Source organism: Eschrichtius robustus (genome assembly GCF_028021215.1).
Source record: "Eschrichtius robustus isolate mEscRob2 chromosome Y unlocalized genomic scaffold, mEscRob2.pri SUPER_Y_unloc_3, whole genome shotgun sequence".
Lineage (NCBI taxonomy): Eukaryota > Metazoa > Chordata > Mammalia > Artiodactyla > Eschrichtiidae > Eschrichtius > Eschrichtius robustus.
The window spans coordinates 152262-169277 of NW_027175154.1; the positions used below are offsets into that span (position 1 = coordinate 152262).

Sequence of the window (17016 nt, forward strand, 5' to 3'; positions counted from 1 at the left end):
ACATAGTGTGCCAATGTCAATTTCCCATCTCAATACTGTATTACAATTACAGAAGATGTAAACACTTGAAGAAGAGATGAGGTGAAAGGTACACTGTATCTTCTGTGCATATTTGCTACTTCCTGTGAATTTACAATTATTTCAAAACAAGGAGTTGGAAAAAAATCAGTAGAACTCATGAGAATACCAGAATAAGGGTAAAATTCTGTTTTCATTTAAAAACCCTCAGAAACCATCTCAATAAATTAATGATTTTAAAACAGTAAATAATAACCCTATCAAATTTCAGAAAACAAAATTATCATCTTTCAGGAAGATAAAACTGTAAGAATATGACAAATAGAGTATTTATAAATAAGAACTTTTATGTATAGGTGAAAATTAGAAAAATCAGAAAGACCTACATAGAAAATTATATTTTACTCAAATTATTTTATGAAACTATAATCAACTATAAGTAGAATTTTTTTTACAATGGGAGAACTATCTTGGATTAACAAGAAAAAGATATTCACTGAAATGAAGAATTCTTGTAGATACCAAATGCAAGTATACTACTCATATTTTCCTTTCTAAGAATATCTCAGTTTATACTTCATGCCCCCATTCTATTAAAGTGCCATCAACTATAAAATTTAATAACACCACAATCTAATTTTTAAAAATTCAAATGGGAAAGGTCTATAACTTAATTGATTACTTGGGTTTAATATATATTCTTTTCCTTCTTTGAAAATTGTAATGAAATTAAGATAGTTTTAACATCCGAAAATACCAAATTGTCATAACATAGTAATCCCTCGGTATTTGTGGAGATTGGTTCCATGACACCTGAGGATACCAAAATCCGCTCAAGATACCTTACATAAAACAGTTTAGTAGGGTCGGCTGTGTGAATCCCCAGGTTCTGTATTGCAGGTTCTTATCTTACCTGCAGTAAGGAACCTGCAGATTTGTTGGGCCAGCTAAAGATTGAATATACGTAAAATCACTTTCCCTACATCAAAAGATTAAGGGGGAAAAAGAAAAAAACTAATGAATAAAAGCTCTATACTTAACAAAGACTCAGACGAGGAGGTAAGAATTTTTATCTATAACAATAGATATAAGAAGGCTGCCATTCATGTTATAAAATAGAAATTAGCAGATGACCAGAATATCCTACCTTGATATCAACTCTGATTCAGAAAATATGGAAATTTCGGGGGTGTTTTCTGGGGAGTAAGGGAAGATGGACAGGGTATAGAAACCTGATGTCAATTTTTTTAAAGCTCCCCAAAATGGCTAACCCATAAGCAGGGTTTGGGAACTTGACACTTAAATGATCTCAAACTATCTTACTACATCCATTTATAATATGAACAAAGGAAGATGCCAGCATCTTTCCTTGTTTGGTATAAATTTGCATAGTATCTACCCTCACCCCATTAATTTATACTTGGACTAAAAACAAAAGAATAGACCTCACAAATGTTTACTACATAACAAGTGCTTTTTCACCCCTGAAAAGCTGCTATTAAATGCATGTTATAACTGAAATACAATCTTAAATCTTCAACTACTCACACTATTGATAAACTATGTACTTTTTTCAGCCTCCTAGCAACTTCCTGATTTCTGACCACAGACTGTAAATTTATATGATACTACAGTTTTTAATCTAACAGCCAAACAAAATATGCTATGCACAAAATATTACAAAGTTAAACTGAAACAGTTTTTAAAGCCAATGCTGAAGTTATGATAGTACCATTAAAGGGTGACTATACTTTGTGTTACAAATAAGATGTTTTAAAGACACTTCGATATTACAGAAAAACAGAAGCAATTATTCTAAGACAATATCTGATTTCAAACAGGCAAAAATATTTTGGAAAAATATATATACTGACATCAGGATGGTAGAACACTTCTTAAGTAAAGTCATTTCAAACCACGCAGATGACTCAATTTAGAGGCAAACTGCATTAACTGACAATTCCTAGTGTACAGCCAGAGAGTGTTCTGGAAATTTATTAAATCACAGTGAGTTGAAAATGGTTACCAAAACTATACTCATTCTCAAATACAAACCTCAAATTCCTTCATGTCTCTTGTTTGGTTTTATCACTAATCAAAATTTCAAACACATTTAATGAGTTTAAAATATTAAATATATGCAGGAGTTTATACTCAAAACTGAACTAAAATTTACTGATAATTATTTCATTTTAAGTATGAAAGTGTAAAGTATGAAACTGTCTTATATAATTTTTATTTCACTTAAAGTATGGATAAGGATTTTGTTCTTGTTTTCAGTAAAGTAAATTAAAACACTTACCTGGGTTTCATACAAGTGGGCAATATGAAACTGAACTACAACGGATCATGGAAAAGAATTAATTACAATACAGCTAAGTTTAAGGTAATGAGTGAAAACAGAGATTATACAACATTTAAAACATAAGGAAATGCTAAAGAAATGGATCACAAATTTGATTTAGAAGTGCAACTTTTGTTTTTAATAGAACAATGTACAAATAAATCTATAAAGATCATGAGCATGCTAAGAAAACACAATTAAACGCCATTATTAAATAAAAATTTAATCTACTTATTTTTAATTCTAAGAAAACACACTGAAATACATTAAAAACATTAAACATCAACAGTAAATAAGTATACTAAATTTAAATCAGCAATATTAAATAAACATAGCCTTTCAAATGTATATATCCTAAAACATGATATTCAAAATGTTCACCTTAAAAATATAGTAAAGCTATTAAATAAAGACATGTTTTTAAACATACACACATTTTTCTTCAGAGTAAATCTATTTAAACATTTTTTAAAAAGTCATAGATTGAAACAGTATTAGTAAAACCACACACAAGAAATGACTTTGTTCTGGATATTCAGAATTTAGTGACTTTTACTTAAAGAAGAAAAAAAAGTCGTACCACCACCTAAAAATCAAAATTATAAACTAAGTATATCTGATAAATCAGATAAAGGTACAACACATTTGCCCCTTCTTCCCCGCCCCCCCACCACGCTCTTCCTGTTGCTCAGTTTGCAATTACCAGAACATGAAAGATTCAATGAAAACTGTAAGGATCAATAAAACAAAATCACAATAATTACAACTAAATTCTAGCTATTTAAATTCTATGGGGTTTATGTGTCAATAACAAATCTCTTTTCATGTTTTGTTTTAGGCTGTAACTAGAAGAAGCTTTCAAAATTTTACAGAGAACATAAAATGAGGATTACTTTCCAGAAACGTCTTAAAGGAATCATGAAATTCTCATAAGTAACAAGATGTTTATTTTCCTGTCCTTTCCTTCTCCTCCCACGCCATCCTTATCTTTAATTCTCTCTCAGCAAATGGCCTGAAGATTATATTCTCTCTAGGAAGCATTAAAAAACTACCAATTCTTAAGCTCAGCTCTTAAAAACTGTGATTTAGTGATCCTGTGTTATTAAAAGCCTGAAAAGCTATCTCCTTTAATAAACTCCCTAGCTTTCTAATAACTTCTCCACATCCAGATTAGCAAACACTGCCCTAGATATCCATAATTTCCTGCACATAACAGAGAAAAATTATCCTAAAATTCTGTAATTAACTCTAAAATCAAATAAATTTTGGGTACAAAGTCACTGCTCTCCCTAACTGGTTACACACTACAAGTTAACAAACCTCCTATGAATAAAAACATCCTCTTCAGAGAAAAGGAAAAGTCTATCACAAGATAATAACTAAATAAACAAAATACAATTCACAAATTTTTTCTAGTCTCATATATAAAAACAACCTCTTTATTTAGTAGGTTAAGTGATTTTCTTTCTCCTCACTGCCCTTTCCCAACATAACCTCAAATCCAGTTAATAGAAATTTCATCTCCATTATTTGACAGAAATAAGGAGAAATTTATTAGGGAATCTAAATCCCATTCTTCTCATCTTCATATCCATCTAATAAGTAACAAGAAAGAAACGATTATCTAACTGGCACCCTAACACCATGTGAACTTCCTACCAATTCAGTCTCGGGTCCCATGTCTCTGGCCTCACAATCCCATAAGGTGACAGTGTCATCTTTCGAAAAGTGAAAATCTCCGATTTCATTCTTAAATATAAGTTGAAAGAGGACCATAAATATACAACTAGGAAAATACTCAACACGGAGATTTTCAAACATATGTACTAAAATACTGGCAACATTGCCAAAAAGATCTTGAAATTTGAACTTTATTAGAAACGTTATTTTCAGAATATTAAGAATACATGCTATCATGAAGGAAATCATATAATGAAAGTTTTATATCATCTAATTGTTTTCAAAAATATTAACTGGATACATACCTCTTTCTAACTTGAAAAACAATATGTATAAACAATGAAGAAACTGTACATGTGTAAGTTACTCATAAACAAAAATACGTTTTCCATTCTTTTTTTTTTTTAACTTTATTTTGAATACTCTGATCTTCCCAATTTCATAAGCAGAGGCTATGAGATTCAAAGACCAGTCATGGCCTGTGGAATATGTAAAGTCTCAAAGACATTAAAAGAAACAAGAGAAATAATTTATGGGTTAAAAACAGACACTACAAGATAGTAATGCCTACCACCAATAATATCTAGCAAAAGGTAAGCAATCACTATATGTTAGTGCTCTGTGAGAAAACAGGGATTTCTACAGTTATCAAGTGATTATGCTGATCAACTATCTTAAAGTCTCTGAATCAGGCTTGTGTTCTCCCATTCTTGTTCTCAAAAACCAACAGAAACAAAGATACAGAGTATCTGAAAATGTATTCATGGTCATAATTTGAAACGTTTCATGGATATTCTGTTCCTCAAAAAGACAAAAAACTATTGTATGTGGAAATACTTACTTTCAACACTGGACAAAGTACAGGGATTAGAGTCAATCAAAGCTAACTGAAAATGCTGTAAGAAAAAAGTGAAGACATTAATGTGCTAAATTTAGAGATACATAAAGTCAACTTTTATATTTCAGTCTTTATCAGTCTAACATGTATAATGAAACCATGTTATATAACTAAAACATAATAGCCAACCAAATAAAATTACTATGATTCAAAATCTATTGTGGAAACAAAGTGTTATCAAAGTATTTCCATAGGATAGTTAAGAAGGGAGGATGTGGGGGGAAAGCTACTACTACTGCTAAAAACTACTACTTTACCTACTTATCCTCTATTTTTATTAGGTTAAAAAAAGAAGAATATTTCAGTATTCAAGTAAAGAAAAAAATTAAGTTATAGAAATGTTTAAATTCGATGCGTTTCAATTCACCATACAAAAATCTATAAAGCCCAATGGTATCTTTTAAAACATCAGTGATTATCTTAAAATGAGATCTGGACTTTAGAAATGAAACAATACTATTAGATATCTCCTAAAGAATAAGTCATATAGGCTTATTCCTTCTTCAATAGCAGTATATTTCAAGATATTTAAAAACTATAACCCATGTTGAAATTCATCTCTGAAATATAGTTGGTTCTTTTAAAAGGTATGTAAATTGTGTGTAAAGCATGTAGAATCATTCATAAAATATTAAAACATCCAACTTGTATCAAATAAGTGTATGCAGAATGTAAATATATATAATTGTCTATAGATAGATGTTAGATGTATATTAATATATATAAAAACTAACAGATCATTACTAAGAAATTAGTTACTAACCAGTATTAGTTAATATGACAGTAAATAGAAAACATAATGTATAATTAATATATATATTAGATATTATATTTAATAACTCACTCGTGTCTGTCTACAGAGACTTATTACTAAAAACACAGATAACATTAAAACATGAAAACACTAGCTGTCATTGAAAAACACTGAATAACAAATGACCTCTATTAATTATCAATGTAAATGTCAGAGTTATAAACTACTTAAGCAGAGAAAACAGGTAATAAAATATTTTTTAACTTGAATGAAACAGGAATAAGCAAGCCCCCATCAACTATCCTACAAACTATTCCCACAAATGTACGTTCAATTTTCAGAGTCTCCATTAATTATTCAACAATTAAAATAATCAACTATAATACCATTAGGTAACCAAAGGACAAGTCATTAAACAATCAACTACATAAACGTCATTCTTATCTACAATTCATATGATAGACATAGTGACACTTAAAATGCCAAGTTGGACATGTAGTCTAAACACTGCCTTGTTCGTGAAAAGAAATCTTCTTCAGCAAGTTTTAAGAATCATACTTCTATGGAGAATCAATGTGGGATCACTGAGTACATAACTATGCTTCCTCAACTAGCTGTAACTAACAACAAAATTAATGCTTGCTATCTGATATTGTAACAAAAGAATGGCTATAAAAAGAATCATTGGAAAGAACACTGTAGGTGGTACACACAGCCTATTATGCTCACACACCATACATAGGACAACCTTTTCAACAAATGGTAGCTGTGAAATAGCCACGTGGAAAAGAATGAAGGTAGACTGTTATCTTCCACATAAACATGAGGAATTAAACTATAAAGCTCTTAGAAGAAAATACAGGAAAAGATTTTCATGACAAAGGTTTTGGCAATGATTTCTTGGACACCAAAAGCACAGGCAACAAAAGAAAAAAGAAGACTAGGATTCTTAAAAATTAAAAACTATTATGCATCAAAAAAAAAACTATTACTGGGAGAAAATATTTGAAATTATGGCTCTCATCAGGGATTAATATCCAGACTATATAAAGACACCTATAACTCAACAAGAAGAAATCAAAGAATGGAATTCAAATCTGGGCAAAGGACTTCGGTGTACATTTCTCCAAAGAAGACAAATGCACAGGAAAAGATGCAAGTGAAAAAACCAAAGGCAGTATCAATTCACTTCCATGAGGATGGTTATTACTTTTTTAAGAAATGGAAAAGAGGTTTTGGCAAGGACGTAGAGATTCTGGAATCCTAGTGCATTGCTGATAAGAATGTATAATGTGCAGGCAGTGAGAAAAGCATAGCAATCCTCACAAAGTTAAATATATGATACAATTCAGCAATTAGATTTCTAGGTATATTTCCAAAAGAACTGAAAAAACAGAGTCAAAAAAACACTCATACGTGAACGTTCATAACAGTATTCTTCACAACTGCCAAAATATAGAAAAACCTGCAAGTCCATCAACAGATGAATAAATGAAAAAATTGTGTTATATACATACAATTGAATATTATTTACCATAAAAAGGAAGCCTTATATATGCTAGAACATGGATGAATCCTAGAAACATTAAGCTAAGTGCAATAAGCCAGACACAGTAACATATGATTCCATTTGTATCAGGTACCTAAAACTGTCAAGTGCATAGAAACAGAAATTAGAACAGAAGGGTATCAGAACCTAGAGGGGGGAAAAGGAATGGAAATTATTGTTTAATGTGAACAGAAGTTTTTACATGTTACTGAAAATTCTGGGAAATGGATAGTGATGATGGTTATACAACACTGTGAATATTATCAATGCCACTAAATTGTATATTTTAACTGATACAGTTGAATGTTGAAAACAGTATCACGTAGTGTGTATTTCTGCACAATAATTAAAAAACAATACTAGAAAAAATTTATGCTAGCCTATATGAAGTACATTTTAAAAACTTACTTAAAACATATTCTGAAATGGATTAATTTATTAAAATGCATGTGGCCCTTAAACAGCAAATGCATTATTCTTTCTATAAACAGAGTCAAAAATGCACAAAATGATGCAAAGGATACAATGCTACAAAAAAGAAAATTTTGGACTTTATGATAATGTCCAATCCTGGTTGTAATAAGATATTATAGTTATGCAAAATATTACCACTGAATGAAATTGTCTGATGGGTATATGTGAATTCCCTGTACTTCCCTGTACTTTTTTTTTTTTTTTTAGTTTTATTGGAGTATAGCTGATTTACAATGCTGTGTTAGTTTCAGGTATACAACAAAATTAATCAGTTATACATATACATATATCCACTCTGTTTTAAATTATTTTCCCATATAGGCCATTACAGAGTACTGCGTAGAGTTCCCTGTGCTATACAGTAGGTCCTTATTAGTTACCTATTTTATTTATAGTACTATGTATATGTCAATCCCAATCTCCCAATCCATCCCTTTCTCCCTTCCCCCTTGGTAACCATAGGTTTGTTTTCTAGATCTGTGACTCTAGCTTTTTTTTTTAATTGCATGAAAATTTACTATGATCTGAAAATTTTAAGTTAATAATATAACCAAAACGGGGGAAAAAACCTTTTTTACTCAGGCATATCTAACATTTGAACAGTCTGAATACTGCTTTCATTTTCATCTATTCTGCAAAGCCAAATGCTTATCCTTATTGTGCTACCAGAGCCAAGACAAAACTATTTTTAAATATGTATATTATTTAAAACAAAATATATTTAATAACAGCTTTCCTCTAACAGAAAGAGCAGCATAACAGTTCCACTTTGTACTGTAGTACATTTTTAAGTCTAACTGACCTTGAAAACATATTAAAATGTTATGTGAGAAAACAGACCTTTCCTAAATGAGTCATCAAAGGAAATAAATTGATCTTAAAAGAGATGACAGTATTTCAGTATTACTATTATACTAAAACTCTAAAAAAGCAGAGAGATTTGTATAATTCGAATTGCCCAGCCTACATTTTCTCTCTCAGTATTCAAGATCCTAAAACAAAAAAAAGTCCACAAACTTTTGAAAGCAGCAGGAAAATTAATGCTTTTACTGTTTCAAACCCCAAACAACATAAAATGATAAATATTTTCAAACAGCAATAATTCTGCAAATCTTGACACCAAATCCTGACAGCAAAAGCAAAGGTAACAAAAGTGAAAAATAAGCAAGTGGGACTACATCCAACTAAAAAGCCTCTCCACAGCAAAGAAAACCATCAACAAAATTAAAAGGCAGTGTACTGAATGGGATACAGTTGCAAATCATGTATCCGATACACAGTTAATATCCAAAATGTATAAAGAACTTATACAACTCAACAGCAAAAAACCCCATATTCAGTTTGATTAAAAACTGGACAGAAGACGTGCACAGACATTTTTCTAAAAACATACAGATGGCCAACAGGCACATGAAAAGACAATGTACATCATGAATCATCAGGGAGATGCAAATCCAAATCACAATTAAGTATCACCTGTCAGAATGTGTACTATGAAAAAGGCAACAAATAACAAATGTTAGTGAGGATGTGGACAAAATGGAACCCTTGGGCACTGTTGGTGGGAATGTAAACTGGCGTAGCCACTATGAAAAACAGTATGGAGATTCCTCAAAGAATTAAAAACAGAATACCATATGACCCAGTATTTCCACTCCTAGATATGTATCCAAAAAAACCAAAACCACGAATTCAAAAAGATACATGCACCACAATGTTCACAGCAGCATTATTTACAATAGCCAAAATATGGAAGTGACCTAGTATCCATCAACAAATGAATGGTTAAAGAAGATGTGGTGTGCATGCATGTGTGTATGTGAGTGTATGTGTGTGTGTATGGGAGTGTATGTATATACGTGTAATTACTCAGCCATAAAAAAAGAATGAAACTTTGCCATCTGAAGCAACATGCATACACTTAGAAGGTATTAGGCCAAGTGAAATACATCAGACAGAGAAAGCCAAATACCAAAGGATCTCACTTTTACGTGGAATTTTAAAAATAAACAATTAAAAAATAATTAAAAAAAAAATCAAGCTCATAGATATAAAGAGCAGATTACTAAGTGCCAGAGACAGGGGTTGTGGGGTGGAAGACAACCTATGGAATCTGCAAACAATATGACCAACAAGGGGTTAATATCCAGACTATATAAACAGCTCATATAACTGAACATCCCCCTGCAAAAAAAAAAAGAAATTTAAAAATGGGCAGAAGACCTGAACAGACATTTTCCCAAAGAGGACATAAAGATGGCTAACAGGCACATGAAAAGATGCTCATCATCATTAATTATTAGAGAAATGCAAACTGAAACAACAAGCTATCACCTCACATCTGTCAAAATGATTATCATCAAAAAACTACGAAAAACAAGTGTTGGTGAGGATGTGAGAAAACAGAACTCTCCTACACTGTTGGTGGGAATGTGAACTGGTGAAACCACTGCACGGAGGTTCCTTCAAAAAACTGAAAACAGAGCTACCATATGACCCAGCAGTCAATCCTACTCCTGGGCATATATCCTGAGAATACTCTAATTCAAAAAGACACATGCACCCCAATGTTCATAGCAGCACTATTTACAACAGCCAGGACTTGGAAGCAACCTAAATGCCCATCGACAGATGAATGGATAAAAAAGATGTGGTACATATATACAGTGGAATGTTACTCAGCCATAAAAAGAATGAAATATGCCAACTGCAGCAACATGGATGGACCTGGGGATTATCATACTAAAGGAAGTTAAGTCAGAAAGAGAAAGACAAATTCCATATGATATCACTTACATATGGGATCTAAAAAATTATATAAACAAATGTATATATCAAAACAGAAAGAGACTCACAGATATAGGAAACAAACTAGTGGTTACCAGTGGGAAGAGAGACTGGGGGCATCGGCGTATTAGGGGTGTGGGATTAAGAGACAAGCAACAAGGCTATATTGCACAGCACAGGGAATTATAGCCATTATCTTGTAAAGACTTTTAATGGAGTATAATCTGTAAAAATACTGCATCACTATGGTGTACACCTGAAACTAATATAATACTGCATATCAACTATACTTCATTAAAAAAGAAATATTAATGTCAAAGAATATTAAAAGAATTAAAAGAAATATTAATGTCAAAAACATCCTAACATTAATGTCAAAAACATCTTAACATTCTTTCTAATAAATATAATACTGTATATCAACTATACTTCATTAAAAAAGAAATATTAATGTCAAAAACATCCTAACATTCTTTCATACAACGAAATCAGAGTTATCAGAGTTTAAAATAAGGGGGAAATGGCACAAAGAAAGAAAAAGAAAACTGCATGCCCCAAAATTTTCTGCTAAAATCAACATCGTTTCAAGGTCTGTTACTCTTTACCTAAGCCTAAACAAATAAAACTGGATACAACACTGTTTCCATTATGCCAGAGTAAGCCAAAACACTTGCAACAAACCAATGAATGTTATCTAACTCTGCTCTGCCTAATTAAAGGCTATTTTACATATTGACAATTTTCTTTTGCCCTCCAACATATTTTCAGAAAACACCTAACATGCTGCTATATGATAACAACTACATTCCAAAAAAATTACACCATATTTAACTTATTTTCTGCCATATGACATGTTAACATTTTTGATAGGCTAATTTATACACTGTGAATGTATAAATGAAAGAAGGGGTTAAAATCTACAAGGTGCCAAAACTGTACTTTCTTTACATTTTAAATCCACTGACACCTCACAGTATACATTTTCATAAACTCTATTCTAATCTTAACAAATAACTGATAAACCTAATCCCATTCTCTGCACCAAGTGCGTTTAACTCTGGACTTATTCCTCAGCTACACTGATCTCTTGACCAGTGTGTGATCTAAATTCTTTACAGTCCACTTGCAATGGTTTTTAATGTTCTTGGTTGAGTTTCTATGTGCCCTCAGTTATCACTCCTCTATAAACCCATAAAATGCAGAGATAGTTTGAGGCACTTAATATTTTAAAACCTGAAAGAATTAAGGAACTGAATGAATACAGAGTGCAGTAAGGAATTAACTCAGCCGGTCTGGGTTGTTGGAAACCCTGCCTATTCAAAAAAAAAGCTCTAGCCTTGACCAACTCCTGAGAGAGAAATCTCTAAACCTTTAGAATATCCTGCCTTGCAAGTGTACCTTTGTATACCTAGGACCTTGGGTCATCAAGATAATTCATTCTAACAACATTACAGTTTGATGTCTAAAGTGGCTGGTGATTAAGCAACTAAAACTAAGGTCAGTCAGGTGGCTCTCTCCCTTTCTACATTACCAAACGTCAATATTATACACATATACACATTTCATGGAAAAGAACAAAACCCTGGAAAGGCTTGGGAATACTCCCTGCATGTAACTAAACAACATTTCAGGGAGAATTAAGTGTTATCGATATGACTGCAATGAGACAGGACAAGTGGACTTTTGCACTTTTGACTCTGTTTTTAGTGTCTTTTTCCTTTGAAAATTTTTATCTATTTTCTTTCACTGTAAATAAACCATAACCATAAATAAAACTGTTTTCTGAGTTCACTGACCTCTTCCGAATCACTAACCTTGAGGCTGGCAGTTTAGGGGACCTGCAATCGCATCAGTTTTTAAGTAGCCTTTATTTAGCATTTTCCTTGTTAATGAGTTCAGAGTATGTGACACACACATATGCACACCACCTCTGTAATCAATATACTCTACAATTCACATCTATAAGGAAAAGAGCAAACATTCTAAATAGTCATAAATTCTCAAAACCTTTTTTCTCCAGAAACTTGAATTCTTTCAAAGAGCCATGCTTCTGATATATAGGGAAGCCTCATTCTCATTAAAAACCCTTGGAAAACATAAAATGATAGCACAAACCCAGAAACTCCTAAAAATGTTAAGTAATGACAAATCAAATTTCCATTACAATCAAAGTATTTAACAATAATGTACCATTCTTTTCCAATGATGTTTATGTTCACCAACTAGCAGTCCACAAGCCTTAAAAGATAACAAATCTATTAAATAATTTTGCCATGACACATACCATGCTATTAAAAATGGGCAGATTTCATCAGACCCACAGGAAAGAACAGTCAATAATTAGATCACAGATACAGCATAACTAACGACCTCTTCATCTCTACAGTGCCAGTCACATATTGGAGAGTGTTTTACATACTCAAAAATGAAATAAAAACCTCCAGTGTCTCCTTATCACAAACAGCAATATTTACATTTTGTTAAAAGACAAACCAAAAACAAAAATCTAAAGCACTTAAAAGTTCTTCTGCATATCTTAGCACCATGTCTGCCTTGTACCCCGAAATCCAATCCTTTTTTTCCTTTTTAAGTTCATATCCTAAATTCATTCATTTAATAGCAGTAATATAACTTCCAGTATTCCTCTATATTCTTAACATTTAACCCCCACACTCTACACACACACACACAAATGAAATAGTGCATTTCTAGGAAAAGCCCCAACCACCTACCTTTAAACTAGATTCATAGTCTGTGTTCACTTTGAACATAAGCCCAAGTCGTAAATGAATTTCCTTGGCTCGACAAAAGCTGGGATCAACATAAAGCACCTCCTGAAATGCTTTAATTGCCCTTGAAGAATACAGACATAAGAAACTGTAAGATTAACTGTATTTGCTTTGGAAGTACAAAAAATACAATAAAACAAATTATAACTTTATAAAAACACTATGAATGTAAAAAGGTAACTTTACCTTCCTCAAATTATTTGGCAATATTTAAATATTTAATAATATTTTCAACATAAATAAACAATTTAACATTCTCTGAATCAACTTAGAGAAGAAGACAGTAAGAAAGCTTTTAAAATGGCAAAAAGGTAAGAGTGTTAACCTTGGTTCTATACTGCTCCATATATATCCACTGTTAGAAGCCTTACTTTTACCTGCCACATTTTGGTTTACATTCAGCTTGGAACCTATTTTAAGTATGACGTGATTCAGATAGGGGTTAATATTTATCTTTTCCATATGGGATTCCTACTGTAGAGAAAGCAGTGCCACCTCTATCATAAATCAAGGACCCGTGTTTACAGGACTGCTTCTGACTTCTATCATCTACTTCAGCCTTCATTTGCCTACTTTTGTCCTAATTCTATTCTGTCTTGATTATTGTCTTTTTAACAGGTCCTTAGTATCAGTGGAGAATATCCAGATATGCTGGATATACTCTGAATATATTTAAGTGCTTGGAAGAGACAGAAAAAAAAGAAAGAAGTCTATTTTGAATTTCAATTATTCTATACTCTAGAAACCTCAGAGGTCACTATCTAGGACTGTAAATGTTTCCAAAGTCAATTCTCTTTTTATTATAGAAAGATGCAGATAACAGTCATATCACAATTTAGTACCAAGCAACACACCACATGTCTTTAGTAAGTTACTTCAGTTAAGATCCTACTTGTCAAATGCTGTGGTATATACACACATTTATTGCAAAAACAAGTATTCTGAAAGGAAAATTTTCTCTGGGAAATATAGAGATATCATTTACAGATGACTTATTAAAATTTAAAATCATCTGTCACACAACTAACTTAACACTGTCACACACATATCAAGCAATTAATATTTTCAATCTATAGACTTATCTCCTTCCTGACTGTACATTCCTATCTTCAATCTAAGGGGGTTCAAAAGTTATAACTACATGAAAACTGTTCAATGTGAGTCACACTTCTCTGTATCTAAAATGTACAGTTCTTTGTTCCCAGCCTTATACTGGATTTCACCTAAATTTGTTCTGGCTAGCTGAAATGACTATCTATTTGCACAACAACTGCAAATAATGATTTTTAAATATCCATTTTTCCATCTTGACATAAGGCAAAGTACAATAAATCATTCCATTTAGAAAAACTTAAAACCTTATTTCTAAATACATCTCCCTACAAACTTTATAACTCCTATTACTGGTTTCCGTAACCATCTGTCCTCTTCTCATTTGTAAGTGATGACAAGTCCATGACCCAATGCCAGTGATAGTGTCGTTCAAAAAAAAAAGAAGAAAGAAAATCTTTCTTTTTTCTAAGTATGGAATATGCTTTCAATTATTAGACTAGAGTCCTGAACATGAGGCCTGCTTCCACTACTAAATAGTTCAAGTAACACTAAATAAAAATAACACATCTTATTTCCCCCATCAACAAAATTTTTAAATTAAAACAAAATGATCTCTAAGGTCTTTTTTAGTTCTAAAAGTTCAGAATAGTGAGTTCTGTGAATAGGATTTTCAGGAAATTCACAGAGACCTTAAAATTGTCCTCATTCAATACAAAAGGTAAGTTGACTTAAGTTTAAAATCTCTCAAAGAAATACACAGTTCATAAAATGAAGTTGTAACATCTATAACCTACAAGTTCATGTAACAAACAATGCAGTACTTCTGAACATGGCATAAACAATTTCCCAAAAAGCCAAGGAGTAAGAAAAATAATATACACGAAAAGTCATACAACTAAAAACTGAATATTCATTCACATTTGGGAAACCATATCAAATACTGGTCAGTGTATACTTAAGGAGTCTATTAATATTAGGAATGACCTACAGGACATGGTTGCAAACACAGGTGGTGTACTCACTCGCCTTCCTTTGAATTCTCATAGCACTTAAATGAAAAAAAAAAAGGACAAGACCAAAAAAGTTTCCTATACTTTACTGTTTACAAAATCGTACACATTACTATCATAGTTAATCCTCAACACTGAAGGAGGTATCATTATTCCTATTGTGGGAAATTGAGAGTTCATAATCAAGTTACTAGTTACTGGGTATCAGAAGGTGTTTGCAAATGTGCTGAGTGGAGGAAATGAGGGCTGGACTTGATTTGAACCTACAAAGGTAATACACAACTAATGAAATGAGAGTTTACTGACATTAAAATATTTTATGTGTTTCTCATACACACACACACACACACACGCACACACAAAGGGGGAAAACATCTGATGTAAGTCAACTTACCAGTGAAATGCATTGTAATAGAAGTAAACCAAACCAAGGCCATATAAAAAGGCAGCATTCTGTTTTAAAAAAAAAAAAAAAAAAAAAAAAAAAAAAAAAAAAAACGCCATTTAAAAGCTTTTATGTCTACTTTATGTTATTAAGTAGAAACATAATACATAAAATGTTCTTTAGTTCTAAAAATTCTATCCTATCTTACAATATGATTAAAAGAAACAATGAAGTCATGAGCCAACACATAATGCAGAAGCCAAACAACTTGGAGAAATATTTTCAGTTCCTTTTAATCAAGCCCACAATGAAAATAATTTTTTTAACTCCTACAATTTCTGTGAAACCACAAAGTTCCCAAATAGCCAAAGCAATCCAGAGAGTGAAGAACAAAGGTGAAGGTATCACATTACCTGACATCAAACTATACTACAAAGCTACACTAAGAAAAACAGTATGGTAACTGGTATAAAAATATTAGCACATAGACCAATGGAACAGAATAAAGAGACCAGAATTAAACCCCCACATTTATGGTCAACTAATATTTCACAGGGAGCCAAGAATGCCCAACTGTAAGAGGACAGACTCTTCACCTCTTTAAAACTGATGCTGGGGAAAATGGATAAGCCCATGCAAAATACTAAAATTGTAGTCCTATCTTACTCGTAAATATTAACTCAAAATGGATAAAAGATTTAAACATAAGGTCTGATACCATGAAATTTCCTGGAAGAAAATACAGAAAAGAAGCTCCCTGACCTTGGTCTTGGCAATGTATTTTGGATATGACACAAAAAACACAAACAGCAAAATCGGAAGTCAACAAATAGGACTATGGCAAACTTGCAAACTTCTACAAAGCAAAAGAAACAATTAAAAACATGAAAAGACATCCTACAGAAAACGAGGAATTTTCCAGATGTCATAAAGAACATTGAAGATTCATGGAAAGAGCTCAAAACATTAACAGGAGTTTGGAAGAAACTGATTCCAACCCTCATGGATGACTTTGAGGAGTTCAAGGCTTCAGTTCAGGAAATACCTGCAGATGAGTTGGAAATAGCAAGAGAACCAGAATTTAGAAGAAGAGCCTAAAGATGTGACTGAATTGTTGTAATTCACGGTAAAACTTGAACAGATGAGAAGTTGCTCCTTATGCCTGAACAAAGAATGCTGTTTCTTGAGATGGAAACTACTTTGGTGAAAATGCTGTGAAGACTGCTGAAATAACAAAAAAGAATTTAGAATATTACATAAACATAGTTGATAAAG

At 32.0% G+C, this 17016-nt stretch overlaps 1 protein-coding gene across 6 annotated transcripts in view; it reads right to left on the reverse strand.

Annotated features, from left to right (window-relative positions):
- The window catches only part of LOC137757679 (lysine-specific demethylase 6A-like), a 159172-nt gene that overhangs the window by 82024 nt on the left and 60132 nt on the right, over positions 1-17016 (reverse strand). For 5 of the 6 annotated variants that reach the window (XM_068534285.1, XM_068534284.1, XM_068534288.1 and 2 more), the window contains exons 5-8: positions 15751-15809; positions 13237-13357; positions 4884-4938; positions 2321-2355 (exon numbers count right to left, since the gene is read on the reverse strand). In XM_068534285.1, the coding sequence (XP_068390386.1) occupies positions 2321-2355; positions 4884-4938; positions 13237-13357; positions 15751-15809 (270 nt within the window). The remainder of the gene's footprint in view (positions 1-2320; positions 2356-4883; positions 4939-13236; positions 13358-15750; positions 15810-17016) is intronic. The other variant, XM_068534286.1, reaches the window with a different exon arrangement.